This window comes from Opisthorchis viverrini, assembly GCF_000715545.1.
Source record: "Opisthorchis viverrini unplaced genomic scaffold opera_v5_653, whole genome shotgun sequence".
Taxonomy (NCBI): Eukaryota; Metazoa; Platyhelminthes; class Trematoda; order Opisthorchiida; family Opisthorchiidae; genus Opisthorchis; species Opisthorchis viverrini.
Window position 1 is genome coordinate 58,544 of NW_008752323.1, and position 15,729 is coordinate 74,272.

General features: G+C 44.0%; 1 protein-coding gene across 1 annotated transcript; it reads left to right on the forward strand.

Moving 5' to 3' along the window:
* Positions 1-10,057: 10,057 nt before the first annotated feature.
* Positions 10,058-15,386, forward strand: T265_11935 (hypothetical protein; the record flags this gene model as incomplete). The annotated part of the gene is made up of 6 exons (XM_009178768.1): positions 10,058-10,139; positions 10,175-10,470; positions 10,520-10,670; positions 10,709-10,877; positions 11,260-11,554; positions 15,055-15,386. 6 exons carry the CDS (start codon positions 10,058-10,060, stop codon positions 15,223-15,225), a joined length of 1,164 nt encoding a protein of 387 aa, XP_009177032.1.
* Between the last annotated feature and the right edge of the window lie 343 nt (positions 15,387-15,729).

A 15,729-nucleotide genomic window follows, 5' to 3' on the forward strand; every position in this document is an offset into this window, starting at 1 on the left:
AGCAGCCTACATCCACAGGCGCCAATTCAAATATCGTCACTCATCTAACTCTTGGCACGCCTCAGAACAACCAACTCACGCGCATTAACTGAAGGATGCTACTGTTGCCGCTTCAGTTGACGTCAGAAGTGGCATTGGTCACTCAGGTGGAGAAGTCGCCCATTCACTCTTAGCAGCTTTCTAATTTATTGAGAATGCTACGTGCCCAGAGTTTCTATCATCAAAAACGTCCATATGAACGAAAAACTTGGCTCAAAAGGATAACGCACATTGTTTATGACAACTCGTGTTCAACATTTAACAGATTAGATTCTCTCAATTCAAAAGAATTAGAGTAATGTCAAGCTGGATAGCTAAATATCTGCAGGTGAAAACACTTTTACACGGTCAAGCTGTTTGCTGCAGTATTTTGCTGTTTGGAATGAAATTCCGCCCAAAGTATCCGCTGTACCTTGACTCTCCTCAGAATGTCCGCGGTCGTATTTGAACGGTGAATCATTTGTCACAAGATTTCATTGACGGCATTGGTCACTATCAAAGTTATCTCATCAAAAAGAAAGTTTTCTTTGTCTCATAATTTTCGATTCACTAAAGTGGTCTAAATATGCTAAATTGATGCTTCCCCGTTGGAATTTCGGTCTACTTAATCCAGTCAGCTGATAAGCCATTCGAAGGCACCACCTGCGGCGGTATTCTTCACGAGGCACCCTAAATGAATGAAGCGTCCTCATCTGCATTATTTGCAATGTGTCTCGTTTCAAGTCTGGCGCCATGTCGACGTATGAATTCAGCCCGTGAATAAGATTTGTAATACCACTGAAACAAAATGCTGACTGGTTGGTGAGACATAATAAGCTGACCATCTGACAGTAATCGTTCCGGTGCAAAAAGGTTTGAAATCATCAAGACACGGCATTATGTGTACCTCTATGGTTCATTCATTTTATGGAAAAAGGTTTGAAATCATCAAGACACGGCAGTATGTGTACCTCTATGGTTCATTGATCTACATTCACTGGATTCACTTAGACATTCCCTAATTCCCTCATACTGTGTCCGTCAGTGTATAAAAGTCTGACAACCATAGCTTCTTGGTCCTCCTGGTTGTGGATGAAACAGACATGACCAAACGTTCCTTAAAAAGCATATGCTATGATATTGGTTGTTCAGCATCCATCCGCCGCCTTGCGTCAGACGTTTGAGCCAAAAGCTTCGAAGGAGGGTTCCAATCACCCTCAAGCCTAGACGTGCGCACCCCAAGGTTATCACAACTCTCACAGAAACATGAACCTTACAACTAAAAAACGTCGAGTGCTATCATCGGCCGGGTTTCTGTATTCGGCGTGTCGGATAAGCGGTAGCACGCTACTATTGTCGCCCTTCTTGCACCCTTCCTTGCACCTTCTCCCCTTCTTTTCTTCATTCCACTCTCTACAAACCTAAGCACTAGGAAGGACTGATTTGTACTCGTTCCATCACCTTCAGTTACGGTTTCTGTAAGTCTGTCTTGAACTAAATTCCAAGACAGTTCAAAGGTATTTTTCAAGCCCAGAATGCTAGTTTACTTAGCTGCTTATAATGACCCAGACTTAACCGATGGGATAAACAAGTGGCCCTTGGGCACACGCTGGACCTCCTTTGCATTGGAGCATCATGCATTTCCGAAACAAGAATCCAGGACACAAGTACCGTGACTGAAGTGATTACCCACACGCCATATTCCCGCTTCCGACTGCGCGGGACTGCTGACACGTAGGTTACTACAGAGTGATTTATATCAGGGCGAATATTTTGTTAAGTCATCAAGCGGAAGCAGCACTGCACGAGTGGGCACCCGCTGATTTTCTCTTTTTCGGTGTCTTCCGGTAGTATCTGTGACGAAATCTTGAGGTTGAGACCCACTGCACCAGTGAATCTGTTGAAGGGAGTTTCCATGACGACTCAGATGCCGTTTTGCCACGGATGCTGGCCGTTTGCAACGTGAGAGCTTCTGCTCTTGAGATTTAATCGAGTGATCATTCTGCCTATTACATAAGTCACCAGGGTTCCACATAAACATGGTGACGAGATGTCGCAGTTTGGGCAAATTATCACAGTTTCTTCTTGCACTGACCTATTAGTATATACGTATCTGCAGTGAATACCGCATGTCATTTAATCTCACACACTATCGATGCACTCATTTTCTCATTGCATCAACAGGTCTGTGGTATCCCCTGCATCAGTCCCAACAAACTCGAAATTGGGAAAGTGTCGGGCGATTTCTACTGCAAAATTCCGTTCTTCAGCAATAGTTCTGCGATTACGTCCTTGCTCATCTAATCACCGACATTCTCGAGACCCTTAATCTCCTTGGATAGCAAGCACACTTAACAGCTGGAAGGGACAAACATAATGATTAAGAAATCAAGATTTATTTGATCAAATCAGAATTTAGTTGAGTTACTTAATAAAGTAACTTTAAACACCTACATCCTATACTAGTTCATCGACTAACACTGATACTACCCAGCCCACGCACCAGCGGCCATCAGATAACGCTATTGAAATTCGTCTTGTTTCCAATATCACACTTGATTACTCAATGGTAACGTCAATCTTAGTTTTATTACACGTGGAAGTTTTCCTGTGGGTTGTTCTCGTACTCACCACGTAAGACATTGAGCAACCAAATCTCGGCGTGGCGGTGACGTTTGAGAGACTCCACCGAAATCGCTGGGTCAGAGACATGCAGCGCTGTTAGTGTATTTTCTTTGGCATTTGTCCCCCATCCATCCGTGATGCAACGTTATAAATACTCAACGGTAGGATAAATAAACTGTGCAGAAGTACTTTCTGTGAGCACCACCGTGTTAGAGCTGGCAAACATCTTTGGTTTCTGACGACCCTTTCATGCAAATCAACTGGAGATTGTCGCAAATTTCCCTTAGTGTCCCCAATGATCTTCAGAACGCGACCGCAACAGATGCGTTCCTCGACCGGAGAATGAATGGTGCCGTAGCGTACTTTAGTGCGAATTAATCGTTCTGCTGACCAAGTATCGGAGAATTGGTGGCCCACTGGTGGTCGATCAACTGGCGGAGCATGCCAGTTAGCTTGAAAATCTTTCGAAGCAATATCAGTGCACTGATATAGTGCCGCATACTTTCAGGGTTATTACAGGGACTCAAAACGTGATATCACTAGTGCCTATCCAACCAGAGTAATGATTAAGGAATTTGGCCATGTGGAATCTGAAATCTGTTTCTGTTTTAAGCTCTGTACTTTCCTATAAGAGAAGACTCTGACTGTACATGAAAAGTTAGAAGTGAATTTTGCTTCATAGCCCAGAAGTTTATAGGAATTAAGACTGCCCGCAACTGGCAACGAATAGAAGCACAGTTGGTGTAAACTACTAGGGTAAAGAAATTCGGGCAATCAATGAACATGATACAATTCAAAAAATATACTCTACCACATAAACAAAACAATTTGGATAGGACACACAGAAAAGCGACTTTTCGTACAATAAACAATGAATAACACTTGTAGAGTACACCGTCACCCTCTTTTCACTGGGAAGACGAAAGTTCCAACCTTTTATTGTCCAAGATATTTTCGCAGGTAGCCTGAAAATTCTATGCTCTTTTTCCTTTATCGAATACCTTGCTTTTCTGATCCACACCAGTTTACATTAGTTTCATCCAAAATCGCGTTATGTTTTGCCAAAAATACATGATGAATGTTCTTACTATTTCACCGCATGTCCGCAACAGGTTCATCGAGACAAATAGTATATTATTGGACTCAAACTCGGTGAGGCTGGTAACCGGGTAATGCCAGTGAAAACGCATTCACGTCCACTCTATTCCGGTAGTTCAAATGCGTGCTCGGTAGCTCCGTTTATTACAGCACGGATGAACGTTTTCTACCAACAATGTACATCAACTACTGTGTGTTGCGAGATATATATCACATGGTGAAATGACCCGTTATTGGCTTTGTATTGCAGGTGGCATCGCTTGAATCAGTAGGCGTAAAGTGATTGTGTGGTAAACATTCCTAATGCATGACCGACCAGCGCAGAACAATCGGTGTAAGCGTGCTGTTTTTATTTCGTTCCACTGACTTTTCTGATCTCCACTGTACCACGCTCTCGGTTCTCCGTTTTACATTATAAAAACCCCTCAGTGTGCTATGCATAATGGCTTTCCTGTTCTTGAAATTTTCATTCCAGCTCTCGATCGGTATGGTGTGCATTGAGACTCCCCGCATACCCGAACACTGAGGCCATTTTGGGGAACTCTGCAGGTATGGGCCTCACTGACAAAGCGTATTCGGATATACTGTTTTCATATCAGCCGAATTCCAGCGAGAACTTATTCAAAAAAATTCTGAATTGGATAGCTTGTACTAGGTAGGATCACAGAAATACTGTTATTGCCTACGCGCGCCGTCACCTTGTAATTGAAGTTGAGACTTTTGAAACGCCAATATAAAATTTGAAGTTTCGTCCAAATTAATCATGGTTTATTGTGTCCAAAATTCAAATATAGTCCCATAAGATGGAATTGAAGCACTTACTGCCCTTGAGGTGTTCCTCCAAAGTAATGCCTTCAGTCGTATTCGCCCCAAAATTATCCGAAGATCAGAATGAATTTCCTCGCTCTTCCAAAAGAGTTTTGCCTCAGCATCCGGTGAATCCATCAAAATTCAAGAAGATCCCGTCTAGGATTCCGCAAATACGGGACTCTGAAATCTCCAAGCGTTTTCACAAAAGGTTGTGCCACAGATGTTACTTATAGTGCTTTTCACAACGATCAATCTTTGGGCCGGCTTCTTGGGCGGAACTCAAGCCGTTCTCACTATAGATCATCTTGCTTGATTTTCATCGGTATAACAGCTTTGAAACAGTTTGTGTCCTCTTGACACACTGAAAATGGCTGATGTATTGCACAGAATATCATGATCAGATCGGAAACTCAAGAAGTTCTCTTCAGAGAAGGCCGCGTTCTCTAAGTTCATGCACTTTCCTAGCAAAAGTTGTTCGTACTCAATTAACGTTGTCCAAGGTCCTCGGCATGTCCTTCGGTTTTTTGGAGTATGATTGCTTTAAAACGGTACGCCTCTTTTGAGTGAAGGGTCGAGGGAACCATATTGTAACACTAGAAGCACTATTCTGGAAACCACTGGCGAGCAAAAACGTAGATGGTCCCTTGACAAAGAACGTTAGATCGACAGCAGACTGTACGATTATCCGCAGTTGGATATAAGGAAGCCAAGCCATAGCTTACGAAAGCAAACAGATGTCACACTTTAGGTGGTACTAAGTGAATGATCATTGGAAAAGGTATGCAGTGGTTCACCCAGATTGCCTTTAGCCTTGCCAATCAAGCTTAAACGCTTAACGATTTGCGGACAAATGGTCGGTAGTTGTCTGCCAATGCAAAATCGGCATTCTCTAGTATTGCCTCATCAAAGTTTAGGTGTGTGAGGGCCTTGTGCACAAAAGAAGCAGTTAGAAAAGTAGCCCCAATTGAAGTAAATTACAAACTTCGGGGTAGTAGATATCCGTCTGGCGTCAATTGCGAAAGGTGTTGGTGTCAGTAGCGAAACCCAACAGGGAATGGATTGGGTCTGCTGTTATTACACATTGAAAATCAAACGAACGACCATAAATCTGGCTAACATAAGAGTAGCTTTTCAGAGGAGAAACATTTCACGCTCTGCACTAGTGTGATTGAAGGATAGCCTCCCGGCAAACAGAACCAGGAATTATGTGTGACCACTGCACTAATGTCTGTAGATGACAGGCGGCAAGGGCCTCCACACCGGAATCGAAGAGCGTGTGAGGAAAATAAACAGGCCGCCGAGGAACGCAGATGAATATCGAACGTTACTGAAGGACTCGGCAAAGTTGGAACGTGCACTGGACACTGGACACAAAATATACTTTAAAAATGTCAAGGGTTCGAGGCGAGGATTACGGTCCATGCCACATAGATTGATGGCCGGGACGGTAAAAATAGTCAAAAATTTCAGTGTTAACATAATAGAAGGCATGCATTGGCGAGCTTGTGGTGGACAGTTTTGGACCAGTCGAGCTGACATGCGTCCGTGTGCGGGTAGCAGAAAGAGGAGTAGTCATCATTCGAATTGCGCTTAAGCTCACCCACTTTCCCTCTCTCTAATTAAATTGTCGAAACTTCAACCAGCTCCCAAATACCAACGAAATCTACCAGTGAAACTGGCTGGAATCACCAGCTGAAACGCCATGAATTGAAAGATTAAAGAACAAAAGAAACCGAAGGAATTAATCTGGAATTCCCTCAACCCATCAACGCAAGATTGCGGCAACCACACCAACCGAGAGCCGTTAGCTGACACTCAACACTGATCTAGCGGACTACTATGAAGATGCCTTACTGATTGGTTCTCCGTCTGCCTTAAAATTTTATCAGCTTGAAGGCCTGCTTGTTTGGTCTGATGAAGCTTTGTGTCAAAAGCGAAACGTTGCCCAAGGAAAGAATCTGGCGATTGCCCACCAACTCATTCTGAAACTAAGAGCATACAGTCTCTCGTAATGGTACCGTTCAGATGGAAATCAGTATAACAATAACAGTGTGACGACACATATATGTAGTACGGATGATAAATATATCATTGACATCGTGATCAATATTTTCACCGTCTATAGTTGCAGTGTCATCATCACTGTCAGCTGTAATAACCGCGTACTTGTCGTACAGTGATTGTAGCTGCCACAGTTTCGTTCACCGATGATTCGGGGAGGTGGGGTAGGTAGCTACGCATTGGAGGTGGGAGCTGATAAATTAGTGCGTAAATACAGCACTGTCAGTGGACTGTTAAGTGACGGAATCAGGGAGTGAGCTATGCATTGATGGCAATAGCTTAGGTGCATGATTGCTATTGAGGGCGAATGGGCCACGTCTGACAATGTCTCTAAACATTGATGTGGCCCGTCCCCGGGTCCCCGACCGGATAGACGCTAATGACCAGCGTAGGTGAGTTTGCTGGTTATAGCTTTCATACTTCTCTGCCAAGTCATTGTTTGACCGCCTCTGGCTCTCTTCCACCCTTTACGTGGTTGTACGAAAAGAGCTCTTCGAGAAAGTCGGTCGACTGTCGTACGCAGCACGTAACCAAGCCAGCGCAGCCGATTCAGGTTGATCAATTCCTCAACTTTCGGTGCGTTACTTCCTCCGAAAACCATTCAAATTGTTTCAGCATTGCTGATCCGGTGTTCCCGCCAGATTCGGACAATGTTCCGAAGATGTCGATGGTCAAACACTGAAAGTCTTTTGACGTCCTCGGCGAGCGGCGGCCATTTTTCTGATCCATATAGTAATATGGAGTGCACCGCAGCATTGTGAACTCGACCCCTAAACAAGAAGCTGATGTCACGCCTACGCCACAGGTGACGCAGGCTCACGAAGGCTGCTCCGGCCTTCCCGATCCGGATGAAAATATCACCTTTTTGGAGACAACCTGGACTGGTACAGCAACCGGGTGAACAAATTTATCTACTACCTCAATCGGTTCATCCGCAAGCATGAAGCTAGGGTTCGAGCTCACCCAGTCTTGCAGTAACAATTCACACTGTGCAGGTGTGAAGCGCTTGCCAGACCATGAGGCAGAATTATTCAGATTATTTAATATAGTTTGCGTTAGTACGGAGGCAGAATTATTAAGAGCTATGTCGTCTGCGTACTCGCTATCTGTGAGCGGACGCCCCAGGAGCATTTCGACCCCACTGGCATTGGTTTGGTAGTGAGTCTTCCGTGATCGCCCTAATGGTGAAGTTGAAGAAGAAAGGTGGAAGCGGACAGACCTGTCTGACACCACTTGATGTGCTGAAGTCATGTGAGAGCTTCCCATAGACCTTCACACGGCTGCGGGAGTTAGCGTTCAGCACATTAAGGCGTTCTGAGATAAACAACCACGCTCGGGTCTTGTATGCGTGTTTCAAAGACACAGGTAACATCCATTTAACGGTAGTATAATGTCTCAGCAAGCATCGCCTATTTGCCAGTTTGACATAGAGAGAGGTCTATGTAGATAGAATCTCGTGGATTTAGAAAGATGTTATTTTGTTTCTTGTTAGTAGGCAGCAAGGAGCATAAGGCCCAACGGTCAGATAACTAACAGTCAAATGACCAAGCAAATTTTGATTGTGTGGTTGGAAGGGGTTAGGAAGGGATATCGCTGGACACTGAACTGCGCAGGCGTATTATAGTTCCCGGTTGCGCAGGCCGAGGAAAGAAGTTTGGGTGAGGTATCCCACCTTGAACCTTTGACTCAAAAGCCTGACCCACAAGGCAGCGGAGAGTAGGGTTTACTTTGGAGACCATGCCCGGAGCCGGGCCCGGAGTCTGATCTTCTCAGATGCAGGGGGTTTGCCTAACCCTGATGCAGCTGCGTACGGCAGGTGATTTTTGAGCAGCACCAGGCACTTTGGTTTTAAAAGTATTTCGATCGCATTGGTAATGCGCCGGCGGTCACGGTCAACCGTTGGGTGATCGGAGTGTGCGGTTTTTGAGCCCGACCTTTTCCAACCCGTCCTTCCTCATAAGAAGGTAGCATCGCTGGTTCGAATAATATGGACATACTGGAGGAAAAACCTTACTGCCTTCACACTCCTGTCGCAGAGGACAATACGACTTTACCCCCAGACCGCCTCGTAGCACGATCACTCGTAGTACGGGGTCTCGCTACTCTGGGTCTGGCTGCTCCATTTTGGCCCTCCTGGATGGTTTCACCCTGTGGAATGGAGTTCCAGCGGGTGTAGCCAGCGGGATCATTGCAGCACTCAAGCCCGACCACCACGTCAGGTTGCAGCTTTAGGTCGGGATATGTACAGTGTGCAAATTATACACAACTACAAAATGAAACAGGCCACAATTTCTATTTCAATGCAGATTCATCTCGCTGTAATATACTTGCGAATTGGACATATACTTTATCGGGAATGTGACTGTATTGATTAGATACTCCCTGGTTACCTTTTCTCGCAGAGATGAAAGGGTTTCGCATTAAGTCATGGCCTTGTAGCGTAGGTCAATTTCACCCTCAAACTCTCTTCAGTGACCTTATACAAATCGACCCACCTGAAACAAACGGATTGTTCTACATTTGGCTCTTAAGTGAACATTACCGTGATTGGTTCATCATGTGGTGGGTGCATCGAAATATCCCGTAAACATTTGAAAACAAATACCGCGCGGATGTCAGATTAATCCCACGTCGACGAGCAGAGTTCATTGAACATCCCCAGATCTGATCCAGTAACCACTTCAGTGTTATTTTTATAGTCATCATTCCATCAAGTTTTGTTACAAGTATTGCCGAGCACAGCTGTGGATTTCGCCGTTGGACCCTGCCGGCATTTATTTTGCTTAAAAAGAACCCCCCTAGATGTGAGTCCTATCTTTGCAGTTCAATAAAACAAAACACCGTTCAGTGGTAACACTATTCCGGTGCCTAGCTGCCATGCCACCCGAGGAGAAAATGAGGGTTCAAACAATAAACAGGGGCAGTCGATATCTACGTGCTGGGTTCGACACACCAGTCCCCCGGTCAGTAAGTTTACACCCTAAACACTGACTGATCTCGATCTCCACAGCATAACCAAAGCCAAACTCAGAATTCCTCCAGCTTGCTAAATAGAACGGACTTAGTAGAATCGCCCTAGTGTCCCCACCTCCCTAACTTCCCCTATTCCACTATCTACTTGTGTAGTGAGTCATGAATACGTTGCCGTATCCAAAACGCTGGATGACAGGATAGTACTTCACTACGTTGAATTAATACTTCAAATTTTTGATAAGATACCAAGGTACTAAAATAACCTCTATGGAGGTGATCTTCACGTAAGTGTGCACTGCAGTCGCACTGCACTGACTGTGGCGACAACGCTCAAGGTTTTAGCCTCCAACTGATCGATAGCAAAATTCTGTCCAATCAGCCCACACCACATGCTAGTCTATTGGTTGGCTTTCTGATAAAATCGCCGATAGCCGATGCCTCCGTCATTGTTCACCGCGCAGGTTAATCGAAGATGGCCGCTGAGGTGGATATGAGGAGCATCCTGTGTCGTTTTGCGGTTGATTTGTATGAGAAGGTGGCCAATAAAGGTGGTGGTAGGTTTAATCGCACGCTTTAATACGTGCAAAAGCGCATCTGAACAATGTGTTTCTCTCCCCGTTGAGTATCTATACCGCCATCGCAATGACGATGGCCGGATCAGATGGAAACACCAAACAGGAAATCTTAAAAACACTACATCTCTCGGGTTTAACGGCCACAGACCAGCAGCATGAACATATCCGTGCCATTATACATAAATATTTCGAAACACCCACCGGGGTCGAATTATCGTTAGCTAATCGTCTATTTGTGATGCGACCGGTACAAATTCAAGCGGAATACTCTCAGATTCTTCAGAAGAGTTATCGTGCCGATACGGAACTGGTGAGTTGTTTTGGCGTACAATGTCCTACTGAACACTCCTGCTTTGCAGCTGACATCGATGCCAGATGTTGAGAGCAAAAGAAAACACATTAATAACTGGGTGGCGGTAAACACACGTGACAAGATCAAAAATCTACTCCCGCATGGTTGTGTATCTGGCGAGACAGTACTATCCCTAATCAACGCATTATACTTTAGAGGTAAATTACAGCCTAAACGTCTTATTGAATTTGCACAGGCAAATGGCATTCAGAGTTCCTGGATAATCGTTCGTATCCCTGGGAATTCTACTGCTTGGACGGTAAGACGTTCGAGGTGGAAATGATGTATGTGAAAGCTGACTTCCCCTACATACGCTGGGATGTGTGTGACGCACGCGCCATCCGTTTACCTTTCAAAGATAGTGAGTAAGTTATCGAAAAAAAATCATATTTAAGTGGTTATTCACAGGGAACTTAGCTTATGCCAGATAAACTGTGCTTATTCTTGTGTATTTTACTTTTAAAGTAACTTCATAGACATTTAGTCTCGTGATATCGGGTATTTGAGACTTGAACTTTTATCACGCGACAGCTGGCAGTATTTATCATCCCACTTTCCTTATTCACATGTAGATTGGGCGAGTGTTCAAGACTGATTTGCATGTGTTGTGGAGAGAATTGCATCTAGCGGGTGGTTAAGCGGATTTCTGACGTCGGGGAGCTTAGCAGTAGTCAGATGATGTCGCATAGAACATAAATATCCGACTGCGTGATACGAAGCATCATCGATTGTTTGTCCCGATTTCAGCTGGCATATGCTAATTGTGCTACCCAAAGAGAACAAAGGACTCAGAAAAGTGGTTGATCATCTCCGTAAACCAGGAAATCTTGAAGCGTTACTAAAAGCGGATTTTTCGAACCAGGAAATTGCTGTACATCTACCTAAGTTCAAGCTTTCAGAGGGCGATCCAATAGACGTCAAAGAGTTGTTAATTCAGTGTGGGATCCACGATGTATTCGACTCTGCGAAGGCGAATCTGTCGAAAATGTGTACGAATGAACAGTTATTTATATCCGATGCTCTGCACAAGTGCGTTTTGGAGGTGAGCGATCTGTTGTCCATGTTTTTTCTTGTTTTTCTTGTTCTATAGCTGCTACACAATTGTCTGCCGATTTACTTTCACTCTTTCATACCATTACCAGTACCTCAAGTTAAACCAGTCAAGTATTTCAGTTAGTGTTACCTTGCTGAACTAAACCTAGCCGAATTTAACATTTACACACGCAGAACAGTTTCGTAGAATGTACCAACATTCAATTTTGCTCTCCTTGCACCTTGGATCACCTACTGACAGTCTGTGATGTTATTTGTAAACGTCATTGAAACTTGATAAACGCAGGGTATAAGCTACAATCGATCTTGACAGCTTTTCACGAGTAGCGTTGTAAGCCTGGTGAGATGATTTCTCGTTCTTTTACATCCTGGCTTTTGGCGATACACTTAAGAACCCTTGACAGGCAAGTCTGGAATACTCAAACCAATGTCAACGTTCTAGTGATCTGGTGTATTTATGTGCACTGTCTCTCGAAAGGATGATGTATCGAAGCAAACTGCAAGTACAGCATAAGGTCGACGGAAACCCGGCAACTTTGCCTACCTGATGAGCCCCAAGAAGGGCAAAACCGGTCGTGGGCTGTCGAAGAGTTTTCAGCAACCTTGTGAGTAGTTTCCTCTATGAAAACTGATACGTGTTTTTTTCGTTAGAACACTTGAGGGAAAGCACCGCTAAATGTTTTTCATTAAAAGTATAGATAGAAGGACACGCTTTAATAAGCGAATAACAAACATCAAACCGTCAATTATTAGTTTTCAGCTAGGCCCTATCATGAAACTCTTCCTTATCATTTCATTCTGCTTAGAACAACTCTTTCATAAGAGATTAGTTCATGCCACAGTCACCTCAGAAAAATATTTTTGTCGAAATCAAAGTCGTACGAGCGATCCGATTTTAGGTAATTTAATTACTGTCAGAAGCGTACAATTTGTTTGTGTAACAGCGGTCCATGTGCATTAGCTCATCCCCGGTGGGACATGGTGCTTGATTATTGCGAATCTGATAATGTGATGGCTGAGATTTTAGTCTTGTGCAATCACGTGACGCCATTGAAGACCGGACACACACGGGGGTTTAGTTTGTGGTCCAGACACCACAGTCTGCAGAGTTGTTGGGATTGCTGAAGCGGATCACTAACACGGATCAATGAGATAATTCTAATGAGGATCTCTCAAGTTTGATCGAGAATAAACAACTGGATCTGGGCGTAAGTGGAAAATGCGTAAAACACCACACTGTAAGGTATATGTCAAGCGGGTAATTCCGACATCTTATTACAATAAAAGAACCACGAATGCTGGATAACCACCTAAAGTTACCCATGACCAGGAGACTATTTCCCACGGAAAATCCATAATGCAAAGTACTGTGACAGCATCCCTGTTTTACCGGTGCCACGTGTACATTCTGTTGCAAGACTGTCAACTCTTGAGTCAACTCTTTAATCCGATAGGGCTTCAAAGTCCCTTACAGCAATTCCAGGAACATTGAATGAGACATTATCGCGCTGGTGTATGTCCCTCCCTCAATAAACCCGAAAGCTGATAAAAATTAATAACTTTTTGTAGTCACAGGCCGATATGAACCTGTATTTCACCATTCTTTCATTCAACTAACTCGTGGACCCTCGCATGGGATTCAGCCCGGGTGCTCAGAATTTCATTGGATGACTGAACACAAAGCCACACTAAGCTTTTCATTTTCAATAGGGCTCATCTGTGGGCAAATAGGATCCCGTCTTGTAACACTTCATTAGATAGTCTGGGTAGCACACGTCCACAACGATCTGCCACTAGTGCTCATTTCGACGTGAACAGTGAGATTCTTTTTCTAACCAAATTCTGGTGTGGCTCTGTCACTTACGAATACCTACCAATCAGTGATGCTGACAAATCGGTTACGCCCACATTGTGAGCTACAATATAAGCCAAAATCCTCGTGTTTCGTGACCCGACTGGCTATTTCCATAATAAATAGGAGATATCTATTGATTCTTCCTGTATTTCACCATTCTTTCATTCAACTAACTCGTGAACCCTCGCATGGGATTCAGCCCGGGTGCTCAGAATTTCATTGGATGACTGAACACAAAGCCACATTGAGCTTTTCATCCTCAATTGGGCTCATCTGTGGGCAAATAAGATCCCGTCTTGTAACACTTCATTGGATAGTCTGGGTAGCACATGTCCTCATCGATCTGCCACACGTGCTCATTTCGACGTGAACAGTGAGGTTCTTTTTCTAACCAAATTCTGGTGTGGATTTGTCACTTACGAATACCTACCAATCAATGATGCTGACAAATCGGTTACGCCCACATTGTGAGCTACAATATCAGCCAAAATCCTCTTGTAACCGAATGTTTCGTGGCCCGACTGGCTATTCCCACAAGAAATAAGAGACATCTGTTGATTCTCCTCCTCTCAACGCGATTTCCCGTTCCTTGTTGTTTCCGTTTTGTCCCGTGCCGCCTTTCTTGTTTTGACGCAAACCGCCCTTTGACCTTGTTATCGCAAGTCTTGTTTAAATCAATACATTGGTATCGTTATCTTGTGACCACCTTGCCTTGAGTCGCTGTTAAATTTTAGAGCCCATTTGGAATGAGCAGTTTCGCAACCGGTGTATAGAAGCTGGCGTAATCCCACGTTTTGAGGTTTATATAATTTTATAATTTTATTATTGTATTCATAGTAACACACTTGTTGATAAACCTCCATTTGAAAGATTATACTTTTTGGGAAGCAGTTAATAACACTGCACCAAAGGGAGGCTAATGTTCCCGCAGACTGACGTAATCCACTACTCATAAGGTTGTTAAAACCACTTTGACAGCCGACGACTGGTTTCCCTCTTGTTATGGCTTATCAGGTAGGCACAGTCCCCGAGCTTCCCTCAGCATTGAACCCAAATTGCACGAAGCTCGACTTATACACTCGCATACATCTGGTATTCTTGAAGACATCATAAACAAGAGATTCAGCAGGGTTTTAGGTGAGTCCCTCGTCAAACCTAAAATAAAATACAGATGATTGTATAGTTTGAATTCCTGCGGTCAGTTTTGTAGGGCTGTTTCCAACTGCCCAGGCTTTCGGCCGTTTCACTTCATTAACAATGCTTTGGGACGAACAGAAAAGCGTATCGAGTAAGGTAAACAAACAACTTATAGTTTTTTCTATGGTTTACGATAGAGGAATGCACCCAGTCTTTACCGTAAGTCCTTGTAGTTGAAATGGATCGAAGTCTTTTTATTTTAGGGATGCTCTCGTACATCGTACGGCAGTGAGGCATCGATGCCAAAACCAATGTTGCTATCTTGGATGATGATGATGATGTTGATGATGATAATGATGGTGATGATCAGGTGTAAGGATGACCAGTACTTGCTGTACAGGGTGAAATAAATTATAAACAAACTTACAAGTTATGCAGTTTAATGTTTATTCACTCAGGCATCCAAATACTCTACACTTCTGCATGTCTTCACTCAGGTCGACGAAGAGGGGGCAACTGCTGCGGCCGCCACTGGTATGGTTGCAAACTACTGCTCTCTTCAAGTAAACCCACCTTTTGTGGTAGATCACCCGTTTTTCATATCTCTTGTCTGTGATACAATGGTTCCGGTCTTTGTTGGACACGTGGCGAAACCGGAAATTCCGTGAAGGTCAACTATTATTCTGATACTGACCTGCTTTTCATCGCACGATTCATTTTTGACTGCTTTGTTTCTAACATTTTATCAATTCATGGCAACCGCAATTTGTCATAATTGTGATAACCCTAAATGGCATATGAAATTACACAAGGAATATAAATTTCGGCCTATGATTCACCTTGTTTGGTTACCTTACTCTTGACCACTCCGAAGAGACAGAACCTTATACTGCGTCATTTAGGCCCACGCATTTTCCAATCACCCGGATGCTGTTAATTCCCACGCAAGCTAGAACTTGATACTGCTGACGTCTCGCTTCTCCTACTTCACCTAACCGAACAATATTCTTTTCATTGAGGTCGCATCGCTAATACCTACGAGTCTCCCAATCATAGCGACGGCCCCTGCGCGTCCGTTCGTTGTAACGGCTTCAGACACCGAAACATCAATTCTTCGAAACTCTGCGCTTTTGCGGTATCATAGCACCAAGCAATGCGGAAGTCACTTCCGA